At 45.2% G+C, this 21057-nt stretch overlaps 1 protein-coding gene across 4 annotated transcripts in view; it reads left to right on the forward strand.

Moving 5' to 3' along the window:
- Positions 1-18450, forward strand: part of alg9 (ALG9 alpha-1,2-mannosyltransferase) — a 215026-nt gene extending 196576 nt beyond the window's left edge. For all 4 annotated transcript variants that reach the window (XM_052040052.1, XM_052040048.1, XM_052040049.1 and 1 more), the window contains one exon: positions 17664-18450. In XM_052040052.1, coding sequence (XP_051896012.1) covers positions 17664-17787 — 124 coding nt within the window. In that variant the 3' untranslated portion in view covers positions 17788-18450. The remainder of the gene's footprint in view (positions 1-17663) is intronic.
- Positions 18451-21057: the final 2607 nt, after the last annotated feature.

Raw genomic sequence — 21057 nt, forward strand, 5'->3', positions numbered from 1 at the left:
CAGAGTAAATACCAGAGAAGGAGCTGAGTTGAGGGAGAGGTCCTGAGTGGGACCAAGTCATAGAGTTATACAGCACAGAAACAGGCCCTTCAGCCCAACTGGTCTATGTCTACCAACTTGCCTACCTGAGTTGAACCCATTACCTGCATTTGGCCCATATCCCTCTAAGTCTTTCCTATCCATGTACCTGTCTAAATGTTTTTAAACATTGTAATTGTACCCGCCTCTACCACTTCCTCTGGCAGCTTGTTCCGCATACCCACCACCTTCTGCATGAAAAGGTTGCCCCTCAGGTCCCCTTTAAACTTTTCCCCTCACCTTAAACCTACGCCCTCTAGTTTTAGACTTCCTTTTCCTGGGAAAAAAAGACTGTGGCCATTCTCCTTATCTATTCCCCTCACTATTTATATACCTCTATAAGGTCACCCCTCAGCCTCCTGTCCTCTAGGGGAAAAAGCCCCAGCCTATCCAGTCTCTCCTTATAACTCAAGCCTTCCAGTCTTAGTAACATCCTTGTGAATATTTTCTGCACCCTTTCTAGCTTAATCACATCCTTCCTATAGCTTTGTGACCAGAACTGCACACAACACACCAAGTGTGGTCTCACTGACGTCTTGTATAGTTGTAACATGACATCCCAGCTCTTGTACTCAGTTCCTTGACCAATGAAGGCAAGCGTGCCAAATGCTGCCTTCATGATCCTGTCTACCTGTGTCACCACTTTCAGGGAACTATGTACCTAGAAACATAGAAAACCTACAGCACAATACAGGCCCTTCGGCCCACAAAGTTGTGCTGAACATGTCCCTACCTTAGAAATTACTAGGCTTACCCATAGCCCTCTAGTTTTCTCAGCTCCATGTACCTATCCAAAAGTCTCCTAAAAGACCCTATCGTATCCGCCTCCACCACCATTGCTGGCAGCCCATTCCACGCACTCACCACTCTCTGAGTAAAAAACTTGCCCCTGACATCTCCTCTATACCTACTCCCCAGCACCTTAAACCTGTGTCCTCTTGTGGCAACCATTTCAGCCCTGGGGAAAAGCCTCTGACTATCCACACGATCAATGCCTCTTATCATCTTATACACCTCTATCAGGTCACCTCTCATCCTCCGTCGCTCCAAGGAGAAAAGGCCGAGTTCACTCAACCTGTTTTCATAAGGCATGCTCCCCAATCCAGGCAACATCCTTGTAAATCTCTTCTGCACCCTTTCTATGGCTTGTGAGGTGACCAGAACTGAGCACAGTACTCCAAGTCTGAACAGGGTCCTATATAGCTGCAACATTACCTCTCGGCTCCTAAATTCAACTCCACGATTGATGAAGGACAATACACCGAATGCCTTCTTCACCACAGAGTCAACCTGTGCAGCTGCTTTGAGCATCCTATGGACTCAGACCCCAAGATCCCTCTGATCCTCCAAACTGCCAAGAGTCTTACCATTAATACTATATTCTGCCATCATATTTGACCTACCAAAATGAACCACTTCACACTTATCTGGGTTGAACTCCATCTGCCACTTCTCAGCCCAGTATTGCATCCTATCTATATCCCGCTGTAACTTCTGACAGCCCTCCACACAATCCACAACACCTCCAACCTTTGTGTCATCAGCAACCTTACTAACCCATCCCTCCACTTCCTCATCCAGGTCATTTATAAAAATCACTAAGAGTAAGGATCCCAGAACAGATCCCTGAGGCACACCCCTGGTCACCGACCTCCATGCAGAATACGACCTGTCAACAACCACTCTTTGCCTTCTGTGGGCCAGCCAGTTCTGGATCCACAAAGCAATGTCCCCTTGGATCCCATGCCTCCTTACTTTCTCAATAAGCCTTGCATGGGATACCTTATCAAATGCCTTGCTGAAATCCATATACACTACATCTACTGCTCTTCCTTCATCGATGTGTTTAGTCACCTCCTAAAAAAATTCAATCAGGCTTGTAAGGCAGGACCTGCCCTTGACAAAGCCATGCTGACTATTTCTAATCATATTACATCTCTCCAAATGTTCATAATTCCTGCCTCTAAGGGTCTTCTCCATCAACTTACCAGCCACTGAAGTAAGACTCACTGGTCTATAATTTCCTGGGCTACCTCTACTCCCTTTCTTGAATAAAGGAACAACATCCGCAACCCTCCAATTCTCTGGAACCTCTCCCGTCCCCATTGATGATGCAAAGATCATTGCCAGAGGCTCAGCAATCTCCTCCCTCTCTTCCCAGAGTAGCCTGGGGTACATCTCATCCAGTCCCGGTGACTTATCCAACTTGATGCTTTCCAAAAGCTCCAGCACATCCTCTTTCTTAATATCTACATGCTCAAGCTTTTCAGTCTGCTGCAAGTCATCACTACAATCACCAAGATCCTTTTCCATAGTGAATACTGAAGTAAAGTATTCATTAAGTACCTCTGCCATTTCCTCCGGATCCATACACACTTTCCCACTGTTACACTTGATAGGCCCTATTCTTTCACATCTCATCTTCTTGATCTTCACATACCTGTAGAATGCCTCGGGGTTTTCCTTAATCCTGCCCACCAAGGCCTTCTCATGTCCCCTTCTGGCTCTCCTAATCTCCTTCTTAAACTCCTTCCTGTTAGCCTTATAATCTTCCAGATCTCTAACATTACCTAGCTCTCTGAACCTTTTGTAAGCTTTTCTTTTCTTCTTGACTAGATTTATTATAGCCTTTGTACACCACGGTTCCTGTACCCTATCGTGACTCCCCTGCCTCATTGGAACATACCTATGCCGAACTCCACACAAATATTCCCTGAACATTTGCCACATTTCTTCCGTACTTTTCCCTGAGAACATCTGTTCCCAATTTAAGCTTCCAATTTCCTGCCTGAGAGCCTCATAATTCCCCTTTCTCCAATTAAACACTTTTCTAACTTGTCGGTTCCTATCTCTCTCCAATGCTATCGTAAAGGAGATAGAATTATGATCACTATCTCCAAAATGCTCTCCCACTGAGAGATCTAACACCTGACCAGGTTCATTTCCCAATACCAGATGAAGTACAGTCTCTCCCCTTGTAGGCTGATCTACATATTGTGTCAAGAAATGGGGCGGCACGGTAGCGTAGTGGTTAGCGCGATGCTATTGCAGCACCAGCGATCGGGGTTCAATTCCTGTCGCTGTCTGTAAGGAGTTTGTACATTCTCCCATGTCTGAGTGGGTTTCCTCTGGGTGCTCTTGTCTTCCTCCCACATTGCAAAGACGTAAGGGTAGGTTAATTGGATTTAAAATGGGCGGCGTGGACTCGTTGGGCCGGCAGGGCCTGTGACCATGCTGTAAATAAAAGTTAAAAAAAAACCTTCCTGAACACACCTAACAAACTCCACCACATCTAAACCCCTTGCTCTAGGGAGATGCCAATCGATATTTGGAAAATTAAAATCTCCTATCACGACAACTCTGTTATTATCACACCTTTCCCGGACCTGTTTCGCTATCTGCTCCTCAATATCCCTGTTACTGTTGGGCGGCCTATAAAAAAACACCCAGTAAAGTTATTGACCCCTTCCTGTTCCTAACTTCCACCCACGGAGACTCCGTAGACAATCCCTGAATGACGTCCACCTTTTCTGCAGCCGTGACACTCTCTCTGATCAACAGTGCCACTCCCCCACCTCTTTTGCCTCCCTCCCTGTCCTTTCTGAAACATCTAAAACCCGACACTTGAAGTAACCATTCCTGTCCCTGAGCCATCCAAGTCTCCGTAATGGCCACTAGATCATAGCTCCAAGTACTGATCCACACTCTCTCATCCGCTTTGTTCACAATACTCCTTGCATTAAACTAGACACATCTCAACCCGTCGGTCTGAGCACGTCCCTTCTCTATCACCTGCCTATCCTCCCTCTCACACTGTCTACAAGCTTTCTCTATTTGAGAGCCAACCGCCTCTTCCCCAGTCTCTTCAGTTCGGTTCCCACCCCCCAACAACCTGTGCCCTAAGTCTCTCTGTTCTGGAACGTTCACCAGGGCCCTGCCATTTACCAAAATGCAACACTTTGCATGTTGAGTTAAATTCCTTCTGCCACTCCTTGGTCTACTTTCCCAGTTGATCTAGATACAGTTGCAATCTTCGTTAACCTTCTTCACTGTCTACTATGCCACCAATGTTGGAGTCATCCACAAACTTACTAACCATGCCAACTACATTCCAAATTGTTAATAAAAATGACAAACAAAAGGGGACCCAGCACCAATCCCTGTGGCAATTATTGGTCACAGGCCTCCAATCTGAAAAATAACCCTCCATTACCACCCTCTGACTCCTACCACCAAACCAATTTTGTATCCAATTGGCTAGTTCACCCTGGATCCCTTGTGTTCTATCTTTCTGGACCAGCCTACCATGCAGGACCTTGTCAAAGGCCTTGCTAAAGTCCATATAGACAACGTCTACTGCCCTGCCCTGCCCTTGTCAATCCTCTTGGTCACCTCTTCATAAAATTCAATCAAATTCATGAGACCCGACTACCCACACTCAGAACCATGCTGACTATCCCTAATCAGTCGTTGATTTTCCAAATGCCGGTAGATCCTGTCCCTCAGAATCCCTTCCAGTAACTTTCCCACGACCGATGTCAGGCTCACCGGTCTGTAGTTCCCTGGCTTGTCCTTGCAGCCCTTCCGCAGCCCAACATTATCCATCCTCCACTCTGCTGGTACCTCTCCTGTAGCTAACGATGATAGAAATATCCCTGCCAGGGCCCCAGCAATTGCTTCCCTCCCTTCCCACGCTGTCCTAGCATACACTTGGTCCGACCCCAGGGATTTATCCACCTTTATGCACTTTAAAACATCCAGCAGCTCCAATTTTGTAAGTGGATAGGTTTGAAGACATCACAATTCTCTTCCCCGAATTCCTGAGCTTCCATAACTTTATCAACGGTCAACCCAGACAAGAAATATTTTAGGCCTCGCCCATCTCCTGTGGCTCCACACTAGATGACTGCATTGATTCTCAGGGGGACCTGTTCTCTCCTGAGTACTCCTATTGGTTTATTATTGTCATTTGTACTGAGGTACAGTAAAAAACTTGTCTTGTATACTGATCGTACAGATCAATTCATCACATAGTGCAGTTACATTGGGTTAGTACAGAGTGCATTGAATCTTTTAATGCACCTTTTCCTCTTAAAATGCTCATAGAATCTCTTAGAGTTCTCCATTGTCTTCTCTGCCAGGAATATCTCATGTCTCTTTTGCCCTCTTGATTTCCCTCCTAAGTGTCCTCCTACATCACTTATACTCCTCAAGGGATTCACTCCATCCCAGCTGTCTGTACCTGACATATGCCTCCTCTTTTTTCCTGACCAGAGCCTCAATATCCCTCGTGCACCAGGGTTCTCTACCCCTGCTAGCCTTGCCCTTCACTCTGACAGGAACATACTGATCCTGAACTCTCCCCATCTCATTATTAAAAGACTCCCACTTGCCAGAGGTCCCTTTACCTGCAAACAGCCTTTCCCTGTCACTCTTTGCAAATTCCTGTCTAATGCCATCAAAATTTGCCTTGCCCCAGTGTTGAACTTTAACTTGTGGACCAGTTTTATCCTTCTCCATAACTATTTCAAAACTGACAAAATTATGGTCACTTGTCCCTGATGACTACACCTGTAAAAGGTGCATCCAGTTGCAGCTCCTGACAAACCAAGTTACGGAACTGGAGCTGGAGCTGGATGAACTTCAGATCATTCGTGAGGCAGAGGCAGAAATAGACAGGAGTTTCAGGGAGATAGTCACCCCTAAAAGTCATGAGGCAGGTAGCTGGGTGACTGTCATGAGAGGGAAGGGGCATAGACAGAAAGAGCAGAGCACCCCTGTGGCCGTTCCCATCAACAATAAGTATACCATTTTGGATACTGTTGGTGGGGACGACCTACCAGGGACAAGTTGTAGTGGTCACGTCTCTGGCACCGAGACTGGGCTCTCAGCTCAGAAAGGAAGGAGGGTAAAGAGGAGAGCAGTGGTGATAGGGGATTCGATAGTTAGGGGGACAGATAGGAGGTTCTGTGGGAGAGATCGAGAATCCCAGATGGTCTGTTGCCTCCCTGGTGCCAGGGTCCGCGATATCTCAGATCGAGTTCTCGGTATTCTCAGGAGGGAGGGTGAGCAGCCAGATGTCGTGGTCCATGTAGGGACCAATGACATGGATAGGAAGGAGAAGGAGGTCCTGGAAAGAGAGTTTAAATTAAATTTTAAATTTTATTTACAGCGTGGTAACAAGCCCTTCTGGCCCAAGGAGTCTGCGCCGCCCATTTTAAACCCCAAATTAACCTATCCGTATGTCTTTAGAATGTGGGAGGAAACTGGAGCACCCGGCGGAAACCCACGCAGACACAGGAGAATGTACAAACTCTTTACAGACAGCGACGGGAATCAAACCCCTATCGCTGGCACTGTAATAGCATCACGCTAACGTCTACACTACCGTGCCGCTAGTTAGTTAGTTAGGTGCAAAGTTGAAGGACAGGACCTCCAGGGTTGCAGTCTCAGGATTGCTACCCGTGCCACGTGCTAGCGAGGCGAGAAATAGAAAGATAATGCAGCTAAATATGTGGTAAGGAGATGGTGCAGGAGGGAGGGCTTCATGTTTCTGGACAACTGGGCTTTGTTCCAGGGAAGGTGGGACCTGTTCGTAGGGGACAGTTTGCACAGAACTGGAGGGAGACTAACATATTTGCGGGTAAGTTTGCTAGTGCTGCTCCGGGGTGGATTAAACTAGATTTGCAGGGGGAGGGGAACCAGAGTGTTAGAGCAGATAGTGAGGTGGAGGAGGACAAAAGTCATGCGAGGACTGCAGGTATAGACAGAAATCAAAGGTTTGTACATGATAGAAATGCTCTCAGGTGCATCTATTTCAATGCAAGGAGTATTGTGGGTAAGGCAGATGAGCTTAGGGCGTGGATTGGCACGTGGGATTACGACATTATTGCTATTAGTGAGACTTGGTTGGAGGAGGGGCAGGACTGGCAGCTTAATGTTCCGGGGTTCCATTGCTTCAGATGTGATGAGGGGGGTGGGGGGGGATGAAAGGGGGAGGAGTGGCATTACTAGTCAGGGAAAATATCACAGCCGTACATAGACAGGACAGCCCGCAGGCCTCACCTACAGAGGCCATATGGGTGGAGCTGAGGAAAAGGAAAGGTGTGGCCACACTAATAGGGTTGTATTATAGACCGCCCAATAGTCAGAGAGAATTGGAGGAGTAAATCTGTAGAGAGATAGCAGACCGATGTAAGAAACAGAAAGTTGTAATAGTAGGGGATTTTAACTTTCCACATATTGACTGGGACTCCCGCACTGTGAAAGGGCTGGATGGCTTGGAGTTTGTCAAATGTGTTCAGGAAAGTTTTCTAAATCAATATATAGAGGTACCAATGAGAGAGAATGCAGTACTTGATCTCCTATTAGGGAACCAGACAGGTCAGGTGACAGAAGTATGTGTAGGTGAACATTTTGGGTCCAGTGACCATAATGTCATTAGTTTCAAGTTAATTATGGATAAGGATAGGTCTGGTCCTCGAGTTGAGGTTCTAAACCGGAGAAAGGCCAATTTTGTGGAAATGAGAAAGGATGTAGGAAGAGTGGATTGGGATAAGTTGTTTTCCGGCAAGGATGTGTTCAGTAAGTGGAAGGCCTTCAAAGGCGAAATTTTGAGAGTGCAGAGTTTGCATGTTCCTGTCAGGATTAAAGGCAAAGTTAACAAGCATAGGGAACCTTGGTTTTCAAGGGATATTGGCAATCTGGTTAAGAAAAAGAGAGGTGTATAGCAGGAAGAGGCAACTAGGAACAAATGAGGTACTTGAAGAGTATAGAAAAAGTAAGAAAATACCAAAGAAGGAAATCAGGAAGGCAAAAAGAAGTTATGAGGTTGCTTTGGCAGATTATGTGAAGGTAAACCTGAAGGGTTTCTACAAGTATATTAAGAGTAAAAGGATAGTAAGGGACAAAATTGGTCCCCTAGAAGATCAGAGTGGTCGTCTATGTGTGGAGCCTCAGGAGATGGGGGAGATCTTAAACAGTTTTTTTGCATCAGTATTTACTCAGGAAACTGGCATCGTGGATATGGAAGGAAGGGAAACAAGCAATAGTGTCATGGAACATATAGAGATTAAAGAGGAGGAGGTGCTTGCTGCCTTACAGCGGATAAAGGTAGATAAATCCCCCAGGCCTGACATGATATTTCCTCGGACCTTGAGAGACACTAGTGTAGAAATTGCAGGGGCCCTGGCAGATATATTTAAAATGTCCTTAGCCACAGGTGCGGTGCTGGAGGACTGGAGGGTAGCTCATGTTGTTCCGTTGTTTAAGAAAGGCTCTAAAAGTAAACCAGGTAATTACAGGCCGGTGAGCCTGACATCAGTAGTAGGTAAATTATTGGAAGGTGTTCTGAGAGATTGGATATACAAATATTTGGACAGCCAAGGGCTACTTAAGGATGGTCCACATGGTTTTGTGTGTGGTAGATCGTGTTTAACGAATCTTGTAGAGTTTTTCAAGGAGGTTACCAAGAAAGCAGATGAAGGAAAGGCTGTGGATGTTGTCTACGTGGACTTTAGTAAGGCCTTTGACAAGGTCCAGTTCAGAAGGTTCAGACACTAGGTATCCATGGAAATGTTGTAAACTGGATTCGAAATTGGCTGTGTGGGAGAAGACAGAGAGTGGTAGTGGATGATTGTTTCTCAGACTGGAGGCCTGTGACTCGTGGTGTGCCTCAGGGATCTGTGCTGGGACCATTGTTGTTTGTTGTCTATATCAATGATCTAGATGATAATGTGGTAAATTTGATCAGCAAGTTTGTTGATGAATGGAAAAATGGGCCAGAAAATGGCAGATGGAATTTAATGCAGACAAGTGTGAGGTGTTGCATTTTGGAAGGACAAATCAAGGTAGGACGTACACAGTAAATGGTAGGACACTGAGGAGTGCAGAGGAACAAGGGGATCTGGGAGTTCAGATACGTAATTCCCTGAAATTGGCGTCACAGGTAGACAGGGTTGTAAAGAAGGCTTTTGGCATCCTGGCATTCATAAATCAAAGTATTGAGTATAGAGTTGGGATGTTTTGGTGAGGTTGTATAAGACATTGGTGAGGCCAAATTTGGAGTATTGTGTGTAGTTCTGGTCACCTAACTATAGGAAGGATATCAGTAAGATTGAAAGAGTGCAGAGAAGATTTACTAGAATGTTGCCAGGTCGTCAGGAGTTGAGTTACAGGGAAAGATTGAACAGGTTAGGACTTTATTCCTTGGAGCGCAGAAGAATGAGGGGAGATTTGATAGAGGTTTACAAAATTATGAGAGGTATAGACAGAGTAAATGCAAGTAGGCTCTTTCCACCTAGATTAGGAGAGATAAGTACGAGAGGACATGGCTTTAGGGTGAAAGGGGAAAGGTTTGGGGGGAACATTAGGGGAAACTTCTTCACTCAGAGAGTGGTGGGAGTGTGGAACGGGCTGACATCTGACGTGGTAACTGCGGGCTCACTCTTAAGTTTTAAGAATAAATTGAATAGATACATGGATGGGAGAGGTCTGGAGCGTTGTGGACTGGATGCAGGTTAATGGCACTAGCGGAATGAAGTTTCAGCACAGACTAGAAGGGCCGAATGGCCTGCTTTCTGTGCTGTAGTGTTCTATGGTCTCAAAGTGCTCCCCCACTGACACCAGTCACTTGCTCTGCCCCATTTCCTAACAGGAGGTCCATTGTTGCCCCCTCTCTGGTAGGGCCATCGACATGTTGTTAGCGAAAATCTTCCTGGACACACTTAACAAATTCCACCCCATCCATGCCCTTAGTACTGTGGCAGTTCCAGTTAATATTAAGGAAGTTAAAGCTCACATACTATTACAACCCTATTATTCTTACAGCTATCTGCGATCTCCCTACTTATTTGTTCTTCTAATTCCTGCTGACTACTGGGGAGTCTTTAGTATAATCCCATCAAAATGATCACCTTCTTCATATTTCTGAGTTCCACCCATGCAGCCTCTCTGTACAGCTGTGATATTCTCCCTAATCAAAAATGCAACTCCCCCTCCCTCTCTTACCTCCACCTATATCATGCCTGTAGCACTGTACCCTGAACATTGAGCTGCCAGTCCTGCCCATCCCACAACAAAGACCGTTCCACATATTCTATGGGTATGGTGGTCACGGATACCAGGTGCAAGGATCTAGGCTGAATGGAGGCCATGTCGGGGAAAATTGGAACTTCAAGGAATGGGTCTGGTTCAATGATTGGAGTCTGGTGCCAAAGGAGACCTGCTGAAAGGGGTAACTAAAGAACTGAAAGGGGACGTAGTTGTAGGGCCTTGAGCTGGACCCTCTGGTTGTACAGAATTAGCCCTCCCCTGTGTTACACATGGACTGAGGGCCACAGGTAAAATTGGATTTTGTGAGTGTTAAGTCTGTTAGCTACCTCCATAAACACAGCACCTCCTGAAGGATGAAGATGCAACTCGGTGACCTAGCAAATTGCACAGTAACGGTCAGGTTCACCACTGAAACTAACTTCTATCCCACTGATTTTACTGCAGGACCATTGCTCATTTGGAAGAATCTCACTTATGAAAGTCCATTTGCTGGCTTGAGCAGCATAGTGGTTACTTTACCAGACTAGGGATCTGAAGACAAGTTCACATCCCACCATGGTAGCCCAGGAATTCTAGAATACTAAGCTACAAGTCGGTAAATCTCCACCACTAGTGTCTTTTACGGAAGTAGCTGTGCTGTCCTTGCCCTAAATGGCCCGTATGTGACTCCAGACCACAGCCATGTGATTGGTCCAACTGGTGCTCAATAAACCACTTGATTCAAGGGCAGTTAATGAAGAGAAACAAAGCCCATCAGGCCTGCAAAGGCAACATTCTGCAATAACTATAAAAGTGGAATCGCTCTGTTTTTAGCCAGAGTGATCATAAATCTGACATGCCCATAGAAGACAATGGTAGTGGTGGAGGGGTGTTATTCTGGCTGGAGGTCTGTGACCAGTGGTGTTCTGCGGGGATCAGTGCTGGGACCTCTGTTGTTTGTGATATCTATAAATGACCTGGATGAAAATGTAGATGTGTTGATTGGCAAGTTTGCAGATGACACAAAATTTGGTGAAGTTATGGACAGAGAAGGTTGTCAAAGGATACAGCAAGATATAGATCAGTTACAGTCTGGGTGGAGAAATGGCAGATGGAGTTTAATCCGGGCAAGTGTGAAATGTTGCACTTTGGGAGGTCAAATGTAAGGGGAAAGTGGACAGTAAATGGCAGGTCGCTGAGGAGCATTGATGTGCAGAGGGATCTTGGGGTGCAAGTCCATAGCTCCCTGAAGTGGCAACTCAAGTAGATAGGGTGGTAAAGAAGGTGTATGGCATGCTGGGGGCATAGAGTACAAGAGTCAGGAAGTAATGTTGCAGCTGTCTAAATCTCTGGTTAGGTTGCACTTGGAGTATTGTGTGCAATTCTGGTTGCCCCATTACAGGAAGGATGTGGAGGTTTGGAAAGGTTATAGAAGAGGTTTACCAGGATGCTGCCTGGATTTGAGGGTATGAGCTATAGGGAGAGGTTGGACAAGCTTGGGTTTTTTTCTCTGGAGTGTCAGAGGCTGAGGGGAGACCTGATAGAAGTATCTAAAATTATGAGAGGCATAGATAGAGTAGACAGTCAGAATCTTTCTCCCAGGGTCAAAATGTCAAATACTAGAGGGCATAGCTTTAAGGTGAGGGGGGGAAAGTTTAAAGGGGATGTGCAGGGCAATTTTTTGTTTTTTAAAAGTACATACAGAAAGTAGTGGGTGCCTAGAATGCACTGTCGGGGGTAGTGGTGGAAGCAGATATGACCATGGTGTTCAAGAGGCTTTTAGATAGGCAAATAAATTTACAGGGAATGCAGGGATATGGGTCATGTGCAGGCAGAAGGAATTAGTTTAATTTGGCATCATGCCCAGCCCAGGTATTGTGGGCCGAAGAGCCTGTCCTGTGCTGTGCTATATGTGCTAAATTGGACTCCTGCCCCTGCCAGCCTTGGCATGCCTCTTTGCAACAAGGTGCCAAAACACTTAATCCCAACAAGGGTATAACAGGATGTTTCTTCCCATTGAAATCAAACTGTTTCAAATGATAATAAGGTTGATGTTTCACACTCCTAATTTGCCCCTAGAGGGGATCAGAACGAATTAGTATCTGTGGTATAACAATACATGGGTAAATGTTGATTTTTGACATGAATAAGATTAGGCTGTGCTTTTATATTGAAGAGGTTTATATCTTGCTTTGAAAGTGAAAGTTGAGAGTAGAAGTTGACCTCAGTGCTCTGCCTGGAGCAATCTTCAGCTCATCAAGAACCATAACTCATTCATTTAGCATTTAAAATCAGAGGTTTAATGATCAGCCACTAACTTGCTTTTTACTTTAACCATGGAGAAATGTAGGGTTGAACTGTAGACATTCTGTCCATTGTATTATCAATTCAAAACCTCAAACACAATTTATCTTGAAAAGTTTAATGAATCTTCTGTGGTTTCAACTTCAAACAATTAATAACTGTGAAATTTCAGCATCAACGAACATTTCCTTTACATGTATTGGTGGCCAGATCCATACCACATTAATTAAATAACTTATTTTACAAGATCCATTTTGCAAACTCTATTACATAAAAGGCTATTGACAGCACAAGTGAAACAACCGTTCGTTCCTTCATTGACAGTGAAATGGAAGATAGAAGCAGCAAAGCCTGAGCTAAGGTGGAAAATGAGAAAAGTCAGTTCTCAGTTCTACCATCCAAACTTTATGGCATTGAAGACAGTGACCAACTCTGATTCAGAATGTGCTGTAAAATGCTCCAAAAAGAAATTGGCAGGGGGAGGTGGGGTGTGGGGGAAGGAGGACATGAAATGACCTTGGCAAGCAGGATTTTGGGAGAATCCCAAAACCTTTTATATTAGAAGCAAGAGGGTAGCTGGGAAAAGAGTAGGTCCCCTCAGGGAAATCTAGGTGTGGAGACAGGGGACGGAGAAGGGTCCTAAATGAATACTTCTCATTGGTGTTCACCAGGGAGGATGGAGAGTTAGGGGAGGGGTACACGGGTGTTCTGGAACATGTCAGTGTATGGAAGTGTTAGGAATACTGGCACACATTCAGGTGTGTAAATCCCCAGGGCCTGACGGGATCTATCCAAGGAGGGAGATTGCTGGGGCTTTAATGGAGATTCCTCATTAGCCAGAGGTGAACATAGAACAGTACAGCACAGACGCTTTGGCCCACAATGTCTGCTCTGACCATGATGCCAAATTAAACTAATCCCATGACTGCACATGGTCTCTCTCTACAATTCCCTGCCCTCTTCATGTCTGCCTGAATGTCTCTCAAGTACTGCTATCATATCTGTTTCCACCACCACCCCTGGCAGAGCGTTCCAGGCACCCACCACTCTCTGTATATATAAAAAAACAACTTGCCTTGCACCTCTACTTTAAACTTCCCCCTTCTCACCTTAAAGCAATGCCCAGTATTTGATGTTTCCACCCGCGGAGAAAGATCCCAACTACCTACCCTATCTGTGCCTCTCATAATTTTATAAACCTCCATCAGATACCCCCTCAACTTCCACCGCTCCAGAGAAAACATCCCAAGTTTGTCTAACCTCTCTTTATTGCTAACACTCTCTAATCGGGGCAACATCCTGGTGAACCTCTTCTGCACCCTCGCCAAAGTCTCCACATCCTTCCTGTAACGCAGTGACCAAAACTGCACACAGTACTCCAAATGTGGCCTAACCAAAGTTTTATACAGCTGCAACATTACACCAACTTTTATACTCAGTGCCCCAACGAATGAAGGCAAGTATGCCATACACCTTCTTCACCCCTCCATCTACCCATGTGGCTACTTTCAGGGAGCTTTGGATGCAGTACCAGAAGACTGGAGGATAGCTAATGGTGTAGCTAGTTTACAGCAGCCAGTTAACATAGCCACACACATTTGGGATGTGGGAGGAAACTGGAGCACCAGTGGAGACCAGAGGGTCCTGGGGTCAAAGTGCTGTCCACCGTGTCACCTTTGGTCATCTGTTCTAAAGCTACTTGTGTGGCTTGGTGCTGATTTTTGTTTGAACACAGTCCTTCTACCCTGGAATATTTTGGAATGTTGAAAGATGCTATCTGTCATCTTCGATGACAACGGCATTGTTAACTCAAGTGTAAACAAGACTGCAGATCAAGAGCTGGTAAATGAGACTTGTGTTGATGGGTATTTGACGGCTCGTATGGACATAGTGGGCTGCAGGGCCTGTTTCTGGGGCTGCATGACTCTAGGATTATAAATTTCTCTTGACTCTGGATTGACAAACTCCCTTTCAGGAGTTCTGTAACTTTCATTTTTCATTACCTCAGACTGCGAGTTGGAAAATTCAAAACTTCAAGCAAAAAGTCAAGACCCAAAGCATGTTATACAGTGATACAGCACAGAAATGGGGTCTTCAGACCAAAGTGTCCATGCTGACCAAGACGCCATGTGAGCTAGTTCCATTTGCCTGTGTTTGGCCCATATCCTTCTAAACCTTTCCTGTCCATGTACCTGTCCAAATGTCTTTTAAACATTGTAATTGTCCCTGCCTCTACCACTTCCTCTGGCAGCTCATTCCATATACCCACCACCCTCTGTGTGGAAAAAGTTGCCCCACAGGTCTCCTTTAAATCTTATCCCTCTCACCTTAAACCTGTGCCCTCTAGTTTTAGACTCCCCTACCCTGGGAAAGTGGCTGTGACCGTTCACATTATCTACGTCCCTCATGATTTTATAAACCTTTATATGGTCACCCTTCAGCCTCCAGTGCTCCAAGGAAAACAGTTCAGCCCACCCATCCTTATAACTCAAGCCCTCCAGTCCTGGTAGCATCCTTGTGAATCTTTTCTGCATCCTTTCCAGTTTAATGGTATCCTTCCCATAGCTGGGCAACCAGAACTTCACCAAATACTCCATGTGGTCTTATCAATGTCTTGTACAGCTGTAATTTGACATCCAGATGTTAAAAAGACAAGAGGACAGGATTTAATCTCAGACAGAGACTAATCCAAACACAGGTTTAGTGACCTTTCTACAGTTTCCCATTTGATGCTAAGTGTTATCCAAAACCTGCCACATTCAGGAGCAAGACTTGAGAAGACACATCAAAAGGTAACCAGAGTCCAGTGAAGGAGTTCACCTCTGAGCAGTGGACAGGTGTCCCTCTCACTTCCAACCCCTAAACCATTTCATTCCTTCCCACCATTCACGCCGAGGAACAGTACCAATGAGCTGCCCCAGGACATCTACCATATTTCCAACAGAGGTTAATATCTCATCTCTGGGTCAGAAAGGAAAAGTGGATAAATTAAGGAAATTATTTATGGATTACCAAACTTGGGTTGTGAAGGATGGAGGGGGAGAATAGAAATTCTCCCGTGGTTTTGCTCTCCTTACTGCAAGAAACAAAAAACTCAAGGCTATAGGGCTTTGTCTAAATGTATAACATTATTTCCCTTCCTAGCTGAAATAAGAAATCTTTCACCTTATCATTTTCATGCAGAGCTGTTGCTGCAGTCTCTGCAATTTGGCTGCATTAGGGAGTAACTCTCTTTTGGAATCATCCACAAAATAATGAATCAAAGATGTTTATTTTCAAACAATATCAGAAGAATCCTTTCATGCACAAATTACTTTCCCCCCGATAGTCATCAAGCTTATTACAGTTGAATTAATTCAGCTTTTCAACTGTGACATGTTACCTTCAAGGTAAACGTCAGCCTGGCTCAGTCGATGGATTCAGCTGGAGCCAATCTCCGGGGATGGGCACGGAGGCCAGTCCGACACATGCCTCCCGTGCAGGGGGACACCAGTCCGACACACGCCTCCCGTGCAGGGCCAGGGAGGGAGATGATGGGCAGATGGAGCCGGGAGGGGAGGGGAGGGTGGAGGTATCGACAGAGGCCAGCGATGATGATAATTGGAGAAATAAAAGACTGCAGATGCTGGAAGGTGATAAGTAAGGAAGGTGATGTGGAACCAGAGGGGGAGGGGAGAGGAGAACCACAAGGTGTAGGTGAGAGGCAGATGGGACCAGAAGGAGAGAGAAAGGAGCACAGGAAATCACATTGTCTGCCTGTTCTATGGTGCTTATTGTTGTCAGCCGATGACCCAATTGGCCCTTGACCCTTATTGTGCCACTAATCAAGTTGCATAGCCACCCAGGTGCAGAGAGTGGCCCCCTAACCCATAATCACCAAACAGATTAACGACCACCATGGATGTCCAAACATTATTTTGATGGGAAAGAGCCATGAAGCAATTGAATTAATTGGCCGGAGTTTCTTGAACTAGCTGGCAGTCATCAAACAGCTTGACTGTTAATGTTTTTGACATTAACTTTTAAAACTTAACAATTACAAATTATTTAAGAAGTTATCGAACAACACCAAAACAATAGCAATTAAGTACATTTAAATCAAAAAATGCAAGTCATCCATAATTTCAAAGTTCTTCCTCTCAGGCTGACACAAGTGGAGTTGAAGCTGAGGACCACATGGGATCTCCACCTCTGGCAGATGGGGGGGGTGGGGGGGGGGGGGACAGAGCCAGGAACATTCCAGAAAGTTCAGGACTTCCACATTTGTGAGCCAGGCCCTTTGTGTTGGAACTGCATTACACCCTGGGCCTTAGCAAGCTTCATTCTTTAAAAACTCTAATGAGGAAAGAGAATTGAAACCATTCCAGCATTTTTAAACTACAGGTTCAACATCTCAAAATACCACTTTAGTTTGCAAAGTATATTAATGTGCAACAGGATACACAACTCTGAGTCATGAGTTCATGGAAGTTTGTGGAGAATGGTGATTATATCTCCCCACAGAACAGAGAGGGCAGCTCGATATCACCGGGTCCAGTTTACTTACCACTTCCTTCCTCTCCCTGATGGTGTTAATGGAGTGCATTTCTAAAGTCAAGGTGGTTAACTATTCAAGAATTGTAAAAGACGTAAACAACCAGTGTCCATATGGGCGTGTTTCTCAGACATCAGTAGTTAACAAAGAATGGAAGCTGAAATTCCAACACCAGGTGGCATGTGCACCAGTGTCTTTGGTTAGCTCCACAATGTGTACTAAATTGGAGCTAGAATACAAGACTACCATGCACTGTATAAGCCATACCACCAGGAAATTAACACCAACCAACCAAAGTAGCAACAGGAGTGTCTGGATTGCAAAGAATGCTACTTAACATGAGCCACTGAGACATTTGGGCCCAAAATTACTCTGTTATTCACTGCTAAATTGGCCCATGCTTCAGTGCAGGGTTTTGAAAACCTGCCTGTGCCAAAGATGTGGAGGAAGCCTAGCCCTGCTCCGGTGATGGGATATTAATTGTTTCTTATTCCACAGGTACTGCCTGTGTTCAGCAGTGTTGTGTTATGGAATGTTGGTGTGGAATTGTCTGGCACTTTTCTCTGCACTTTATTGGCCGCACAGTGCTGAGGATGCCCCAAGTCCTGAGTAGTGAATCCTTCTATGGTAACCAGTCACTGGCGTCATTGCAGGTAGCTTTAGTTCTGCCATTAACAGCAGCAGACGTTCCACTGATTCCACTTCTTTGTTTCAGATCATCCAGGCTGTTCCGTGCTTTCTACATTCCCTTCCTATCCGAACAGCACACAACGTACTCAAACTACACCATTCTGAAACCCAAGAGGCTGAAGACAGTGCGGAAGAAGACGGGAGGCTAGAACAATGCACCTGGAAGGAAGGAATTTCACCCAGAGACAGTGACATCAGTGTCCTTTTGACTTGTCTGTGTACTGTATCACCTCAGTCAGCTAACTGATGTTTACATTTCCTGCTTGTCCTGTGATAATGTAATTCCATTGTGCATACCAATCCTCCCCATCTGTTTGCTGAGAATTGTATTGATTTGAGCAAGACTCGGAGCCACCTGCTATCGCCCACAATGAATAGTGAAGGTACATTCCACATACCACTAGACAAAATACGTGTCTGTCCACCCCCCCTTCCCCATGGTCTAGCAAGCTTCTCTCCTTCCCAGTTCTGACAAAGGGTCTTCAGCCTGAAACACCAAGCATTTCTCATCCCATAGGTCGGTTTCACCAGCAGAGGATCTCTGGCGTTTTCTGTTTCTATTCTCGATTTGCAGTATTTGCAGTTCTTTTGATTTTTATCTGTGTGTCTGTTGTCCGTTGGAGTGATGACTGTCATCTGCTTCTGGCCAGAGCAGCGGCTGGAGCTGTTCTGAATCATCCTTCACTTCGGCACCTTCAAGAGGCTCTTTGTGATCTGGACAGTGTTTATTTTTTTGCCGCGTGATCACATTTCCTTTATAGCCCAATGATAAAAGATAAACTGGAATGTAAATAAAATTATATTGCACCCCAGATATTTCATCACAGATTATTATTAGTTATGTATCACCAGGGCAAAGAACGGTCTGTTCACACACTGGGCATTGCAAGGGTTTCTCCCACATAGTGATGCAGCAGTTGTTGCCTTTCATCACTGCCCCAGGAGTTGTCCGTGTGGAGATTGCATTTTCTAATAATAAGATAAGAAATAGGAGCAGGAGGAGGCCATCCGGCCCGTCGAGCCTGCTCCGCCATTCAATAAGATCATGGCTGATCTGGCCGTGGACTCAGATCCACCTCCCTGCCTTTTCCCCACAACCCTTAATTCCCCTACTGTGCAAAAATCCACCTAACTCAATACATTTAATGAGTTAGCCTCTACTGCTTCCCTGGGCAGAGAATTCCACAGATTCACTACTCTCTGGGAAAAGCAATTTCTCCTCATCTCCATCCTAAATCTATTCCCCGAATCTTGAGGCTATGTCCCCTAGTTCTAGTCTCATCTACCAGTGGAAACAGCTTTCCTGCCTCTATCTTTCCCTTTCATAATTTTATATGTTTCTACAAGATCCCCTCTCATTCTTCTGAATTCCAGCGAGTATAGTCCCAGGCGACTCAATCTTTCCTTATAGGCTAACCCCCTCATCTCCGCAATCAACCTGGTGAACCTCCTCTGCACCGTCTCCAAAGCCAGTATATCCTTTCTCAAGTAAGGAGGCCAGAACTGCACGCAGTACTCAAGGTGCAGCCTCACCAGTACCCTGTACAGTTGCACCATAACCTCCCTGCTCTTAAATTCAATTCCTCTGGCAATGAAGGCTATGACCATGACCATGTAGGTTTCCCTGGGCACTCCAGCTTCTTCCTATATCCCAGGCAATGTGTTGGTGTGCCAATTGGCCACTGTAAATAACCCCTAGTGCAGGCAAGTTCCAGAAGAATCCAAGGAATTGATGGGGATGTGAGAATAGAAAGGTGCAGGGGAACAGGAAATAAGGGAGCAATGGGGCTGGTGGGATTGTGCTATTCAGCGCCAGCCATGGACTGAATGATTTTCTACATTACCATTGATCAGAAGGCTCATTCACATTCACACTCCTGTAGACTGTGGCTCATTGTTCCAGCCGAAAGTTCCAGCCTAGACCAAGGCAGCTCTTGGTAATGAACCCTTCAATGTTGTGTTAAAGCTGGACTCATAATTTTGTAGTTGGGTCTTGTGGGTGCATGGCCTTCCAGCCTCATTACTACAAGGAAAATCATTTGGGAAACAGTTCTGCGGATCAAACTAGTAAAACCTTGAGCGGTTCCCCACTTTATGAGTTATGGTACCACAGTGGTGAGGTTGCGACACTAAGTGTTGACAAGTTCAGATTCCTCCATTGGGGTGGAGGATTTCAGGTTGTCAGTTCTATAAATTGGGATTAGAATTTATTTAGACAAGGAGCCATGGGTGAGAGATGGCAGGGGAGGCAGCGTTTCTTCCCTACTTCCACGTTGCCAGAGCTGAGAGCGACATTGAAAACATGTGAGATGTAGTTGGGCATCATTGGAAGAGGTAGCCACCTACATTGGGAAAACAGGACGTGATTGACACACCTCTGGTTGCCCCTGTAAGATGAAGTAATTGAACCAACAAAGATTCAAAAGATTGCAGGTGTAAACCTGACGACATTAATTGCAAATGCACTGGCAGTGCTCACCTAGAAACCTAAAGAAATTAGTGAATGGTGGTTGAACTGCCTGAGGTCTTGTGCCAACATTATCAATGTTGGGTATTTATTGTTTCGTGGTTGAACGGATTCAGTATCGTACCTCTGAAATTTGGGCCCAGAGCAGATCAGATCATCAGACTGAAGATATTTCATTTTTGTGCCATCAGGTCTCACACTAAAAAGTGAGAAAATAATGTTCCATTCATCAAATGGTCACTATTTGCATTTATTTAGCACCTTTATGCCTCAAGACATTTTAGAGAGCAAGCAGGGAAAGATATTTAGTACAGGACATTTAGTACAGGAACTGAGAGGTAGATTGAGATTAGGAAGAATGGATTCATAAATGGGAGTTTGGAGAGTTGGGTTCATAGAACAGCACAGCACCATACAGGCCCTTCGGCCTACATCGGGTTGCGATGATTGAAGAGGTCTCATGGCGATGGGAAGAATGAATAGGAAACCAGAACCAGAGGATTGAAAAGTGATACAAACCTTGAGGAAACTCATGGAGAAAGAGGATGAGGATCTTAAGTTGAAAGTGTGAGGGACGGGGAACTGGTGTTGCCCACAGAGGGCAAGGATTCTGTGTGGAAGAGGATGTGGTAGATGCAAGTACCCTGATATACAGTCTGGAGCTCACCTCCAGTGAATGAACACAGCTTTTGCATTAATAAATAACATCAGGAAAGTCGGTGGGTACAGAACAAAGAAAACATCCTTCTGCTATAACAAACCTTTAACTATTGCCAGAGCATAAAGCAGAAATCACACCTTCCCCCATGTTTCAATTATTCTACTGCTTCATGCCTTTCCTTATTTCATAATTGTTCACTGATCTTTCTCTCTTCTTTCTTGATGTAGAGGATACCTAGACCTTGTTTGGATGTAAGCGTCCCAGTATTTTGTCCCAGTAGTTTTTCTAAAA

The sequence above is a fragment of the Pristis pectinata genome, chromosome 27, assembly GCF_009764475.1.
Source record: "Pristis pectinata isolate sPriPec2 chromosome 27, sPriPec2.1.pri, whole genome shotgun sequence".
In the NCBI taxonomy this organism is placed as follows: Eukaryota; Metazoa; Chordata; class Chondrichthyes; order Rhinopristiformes; family Pristidae; genus Pristis; species Pristis pectinata.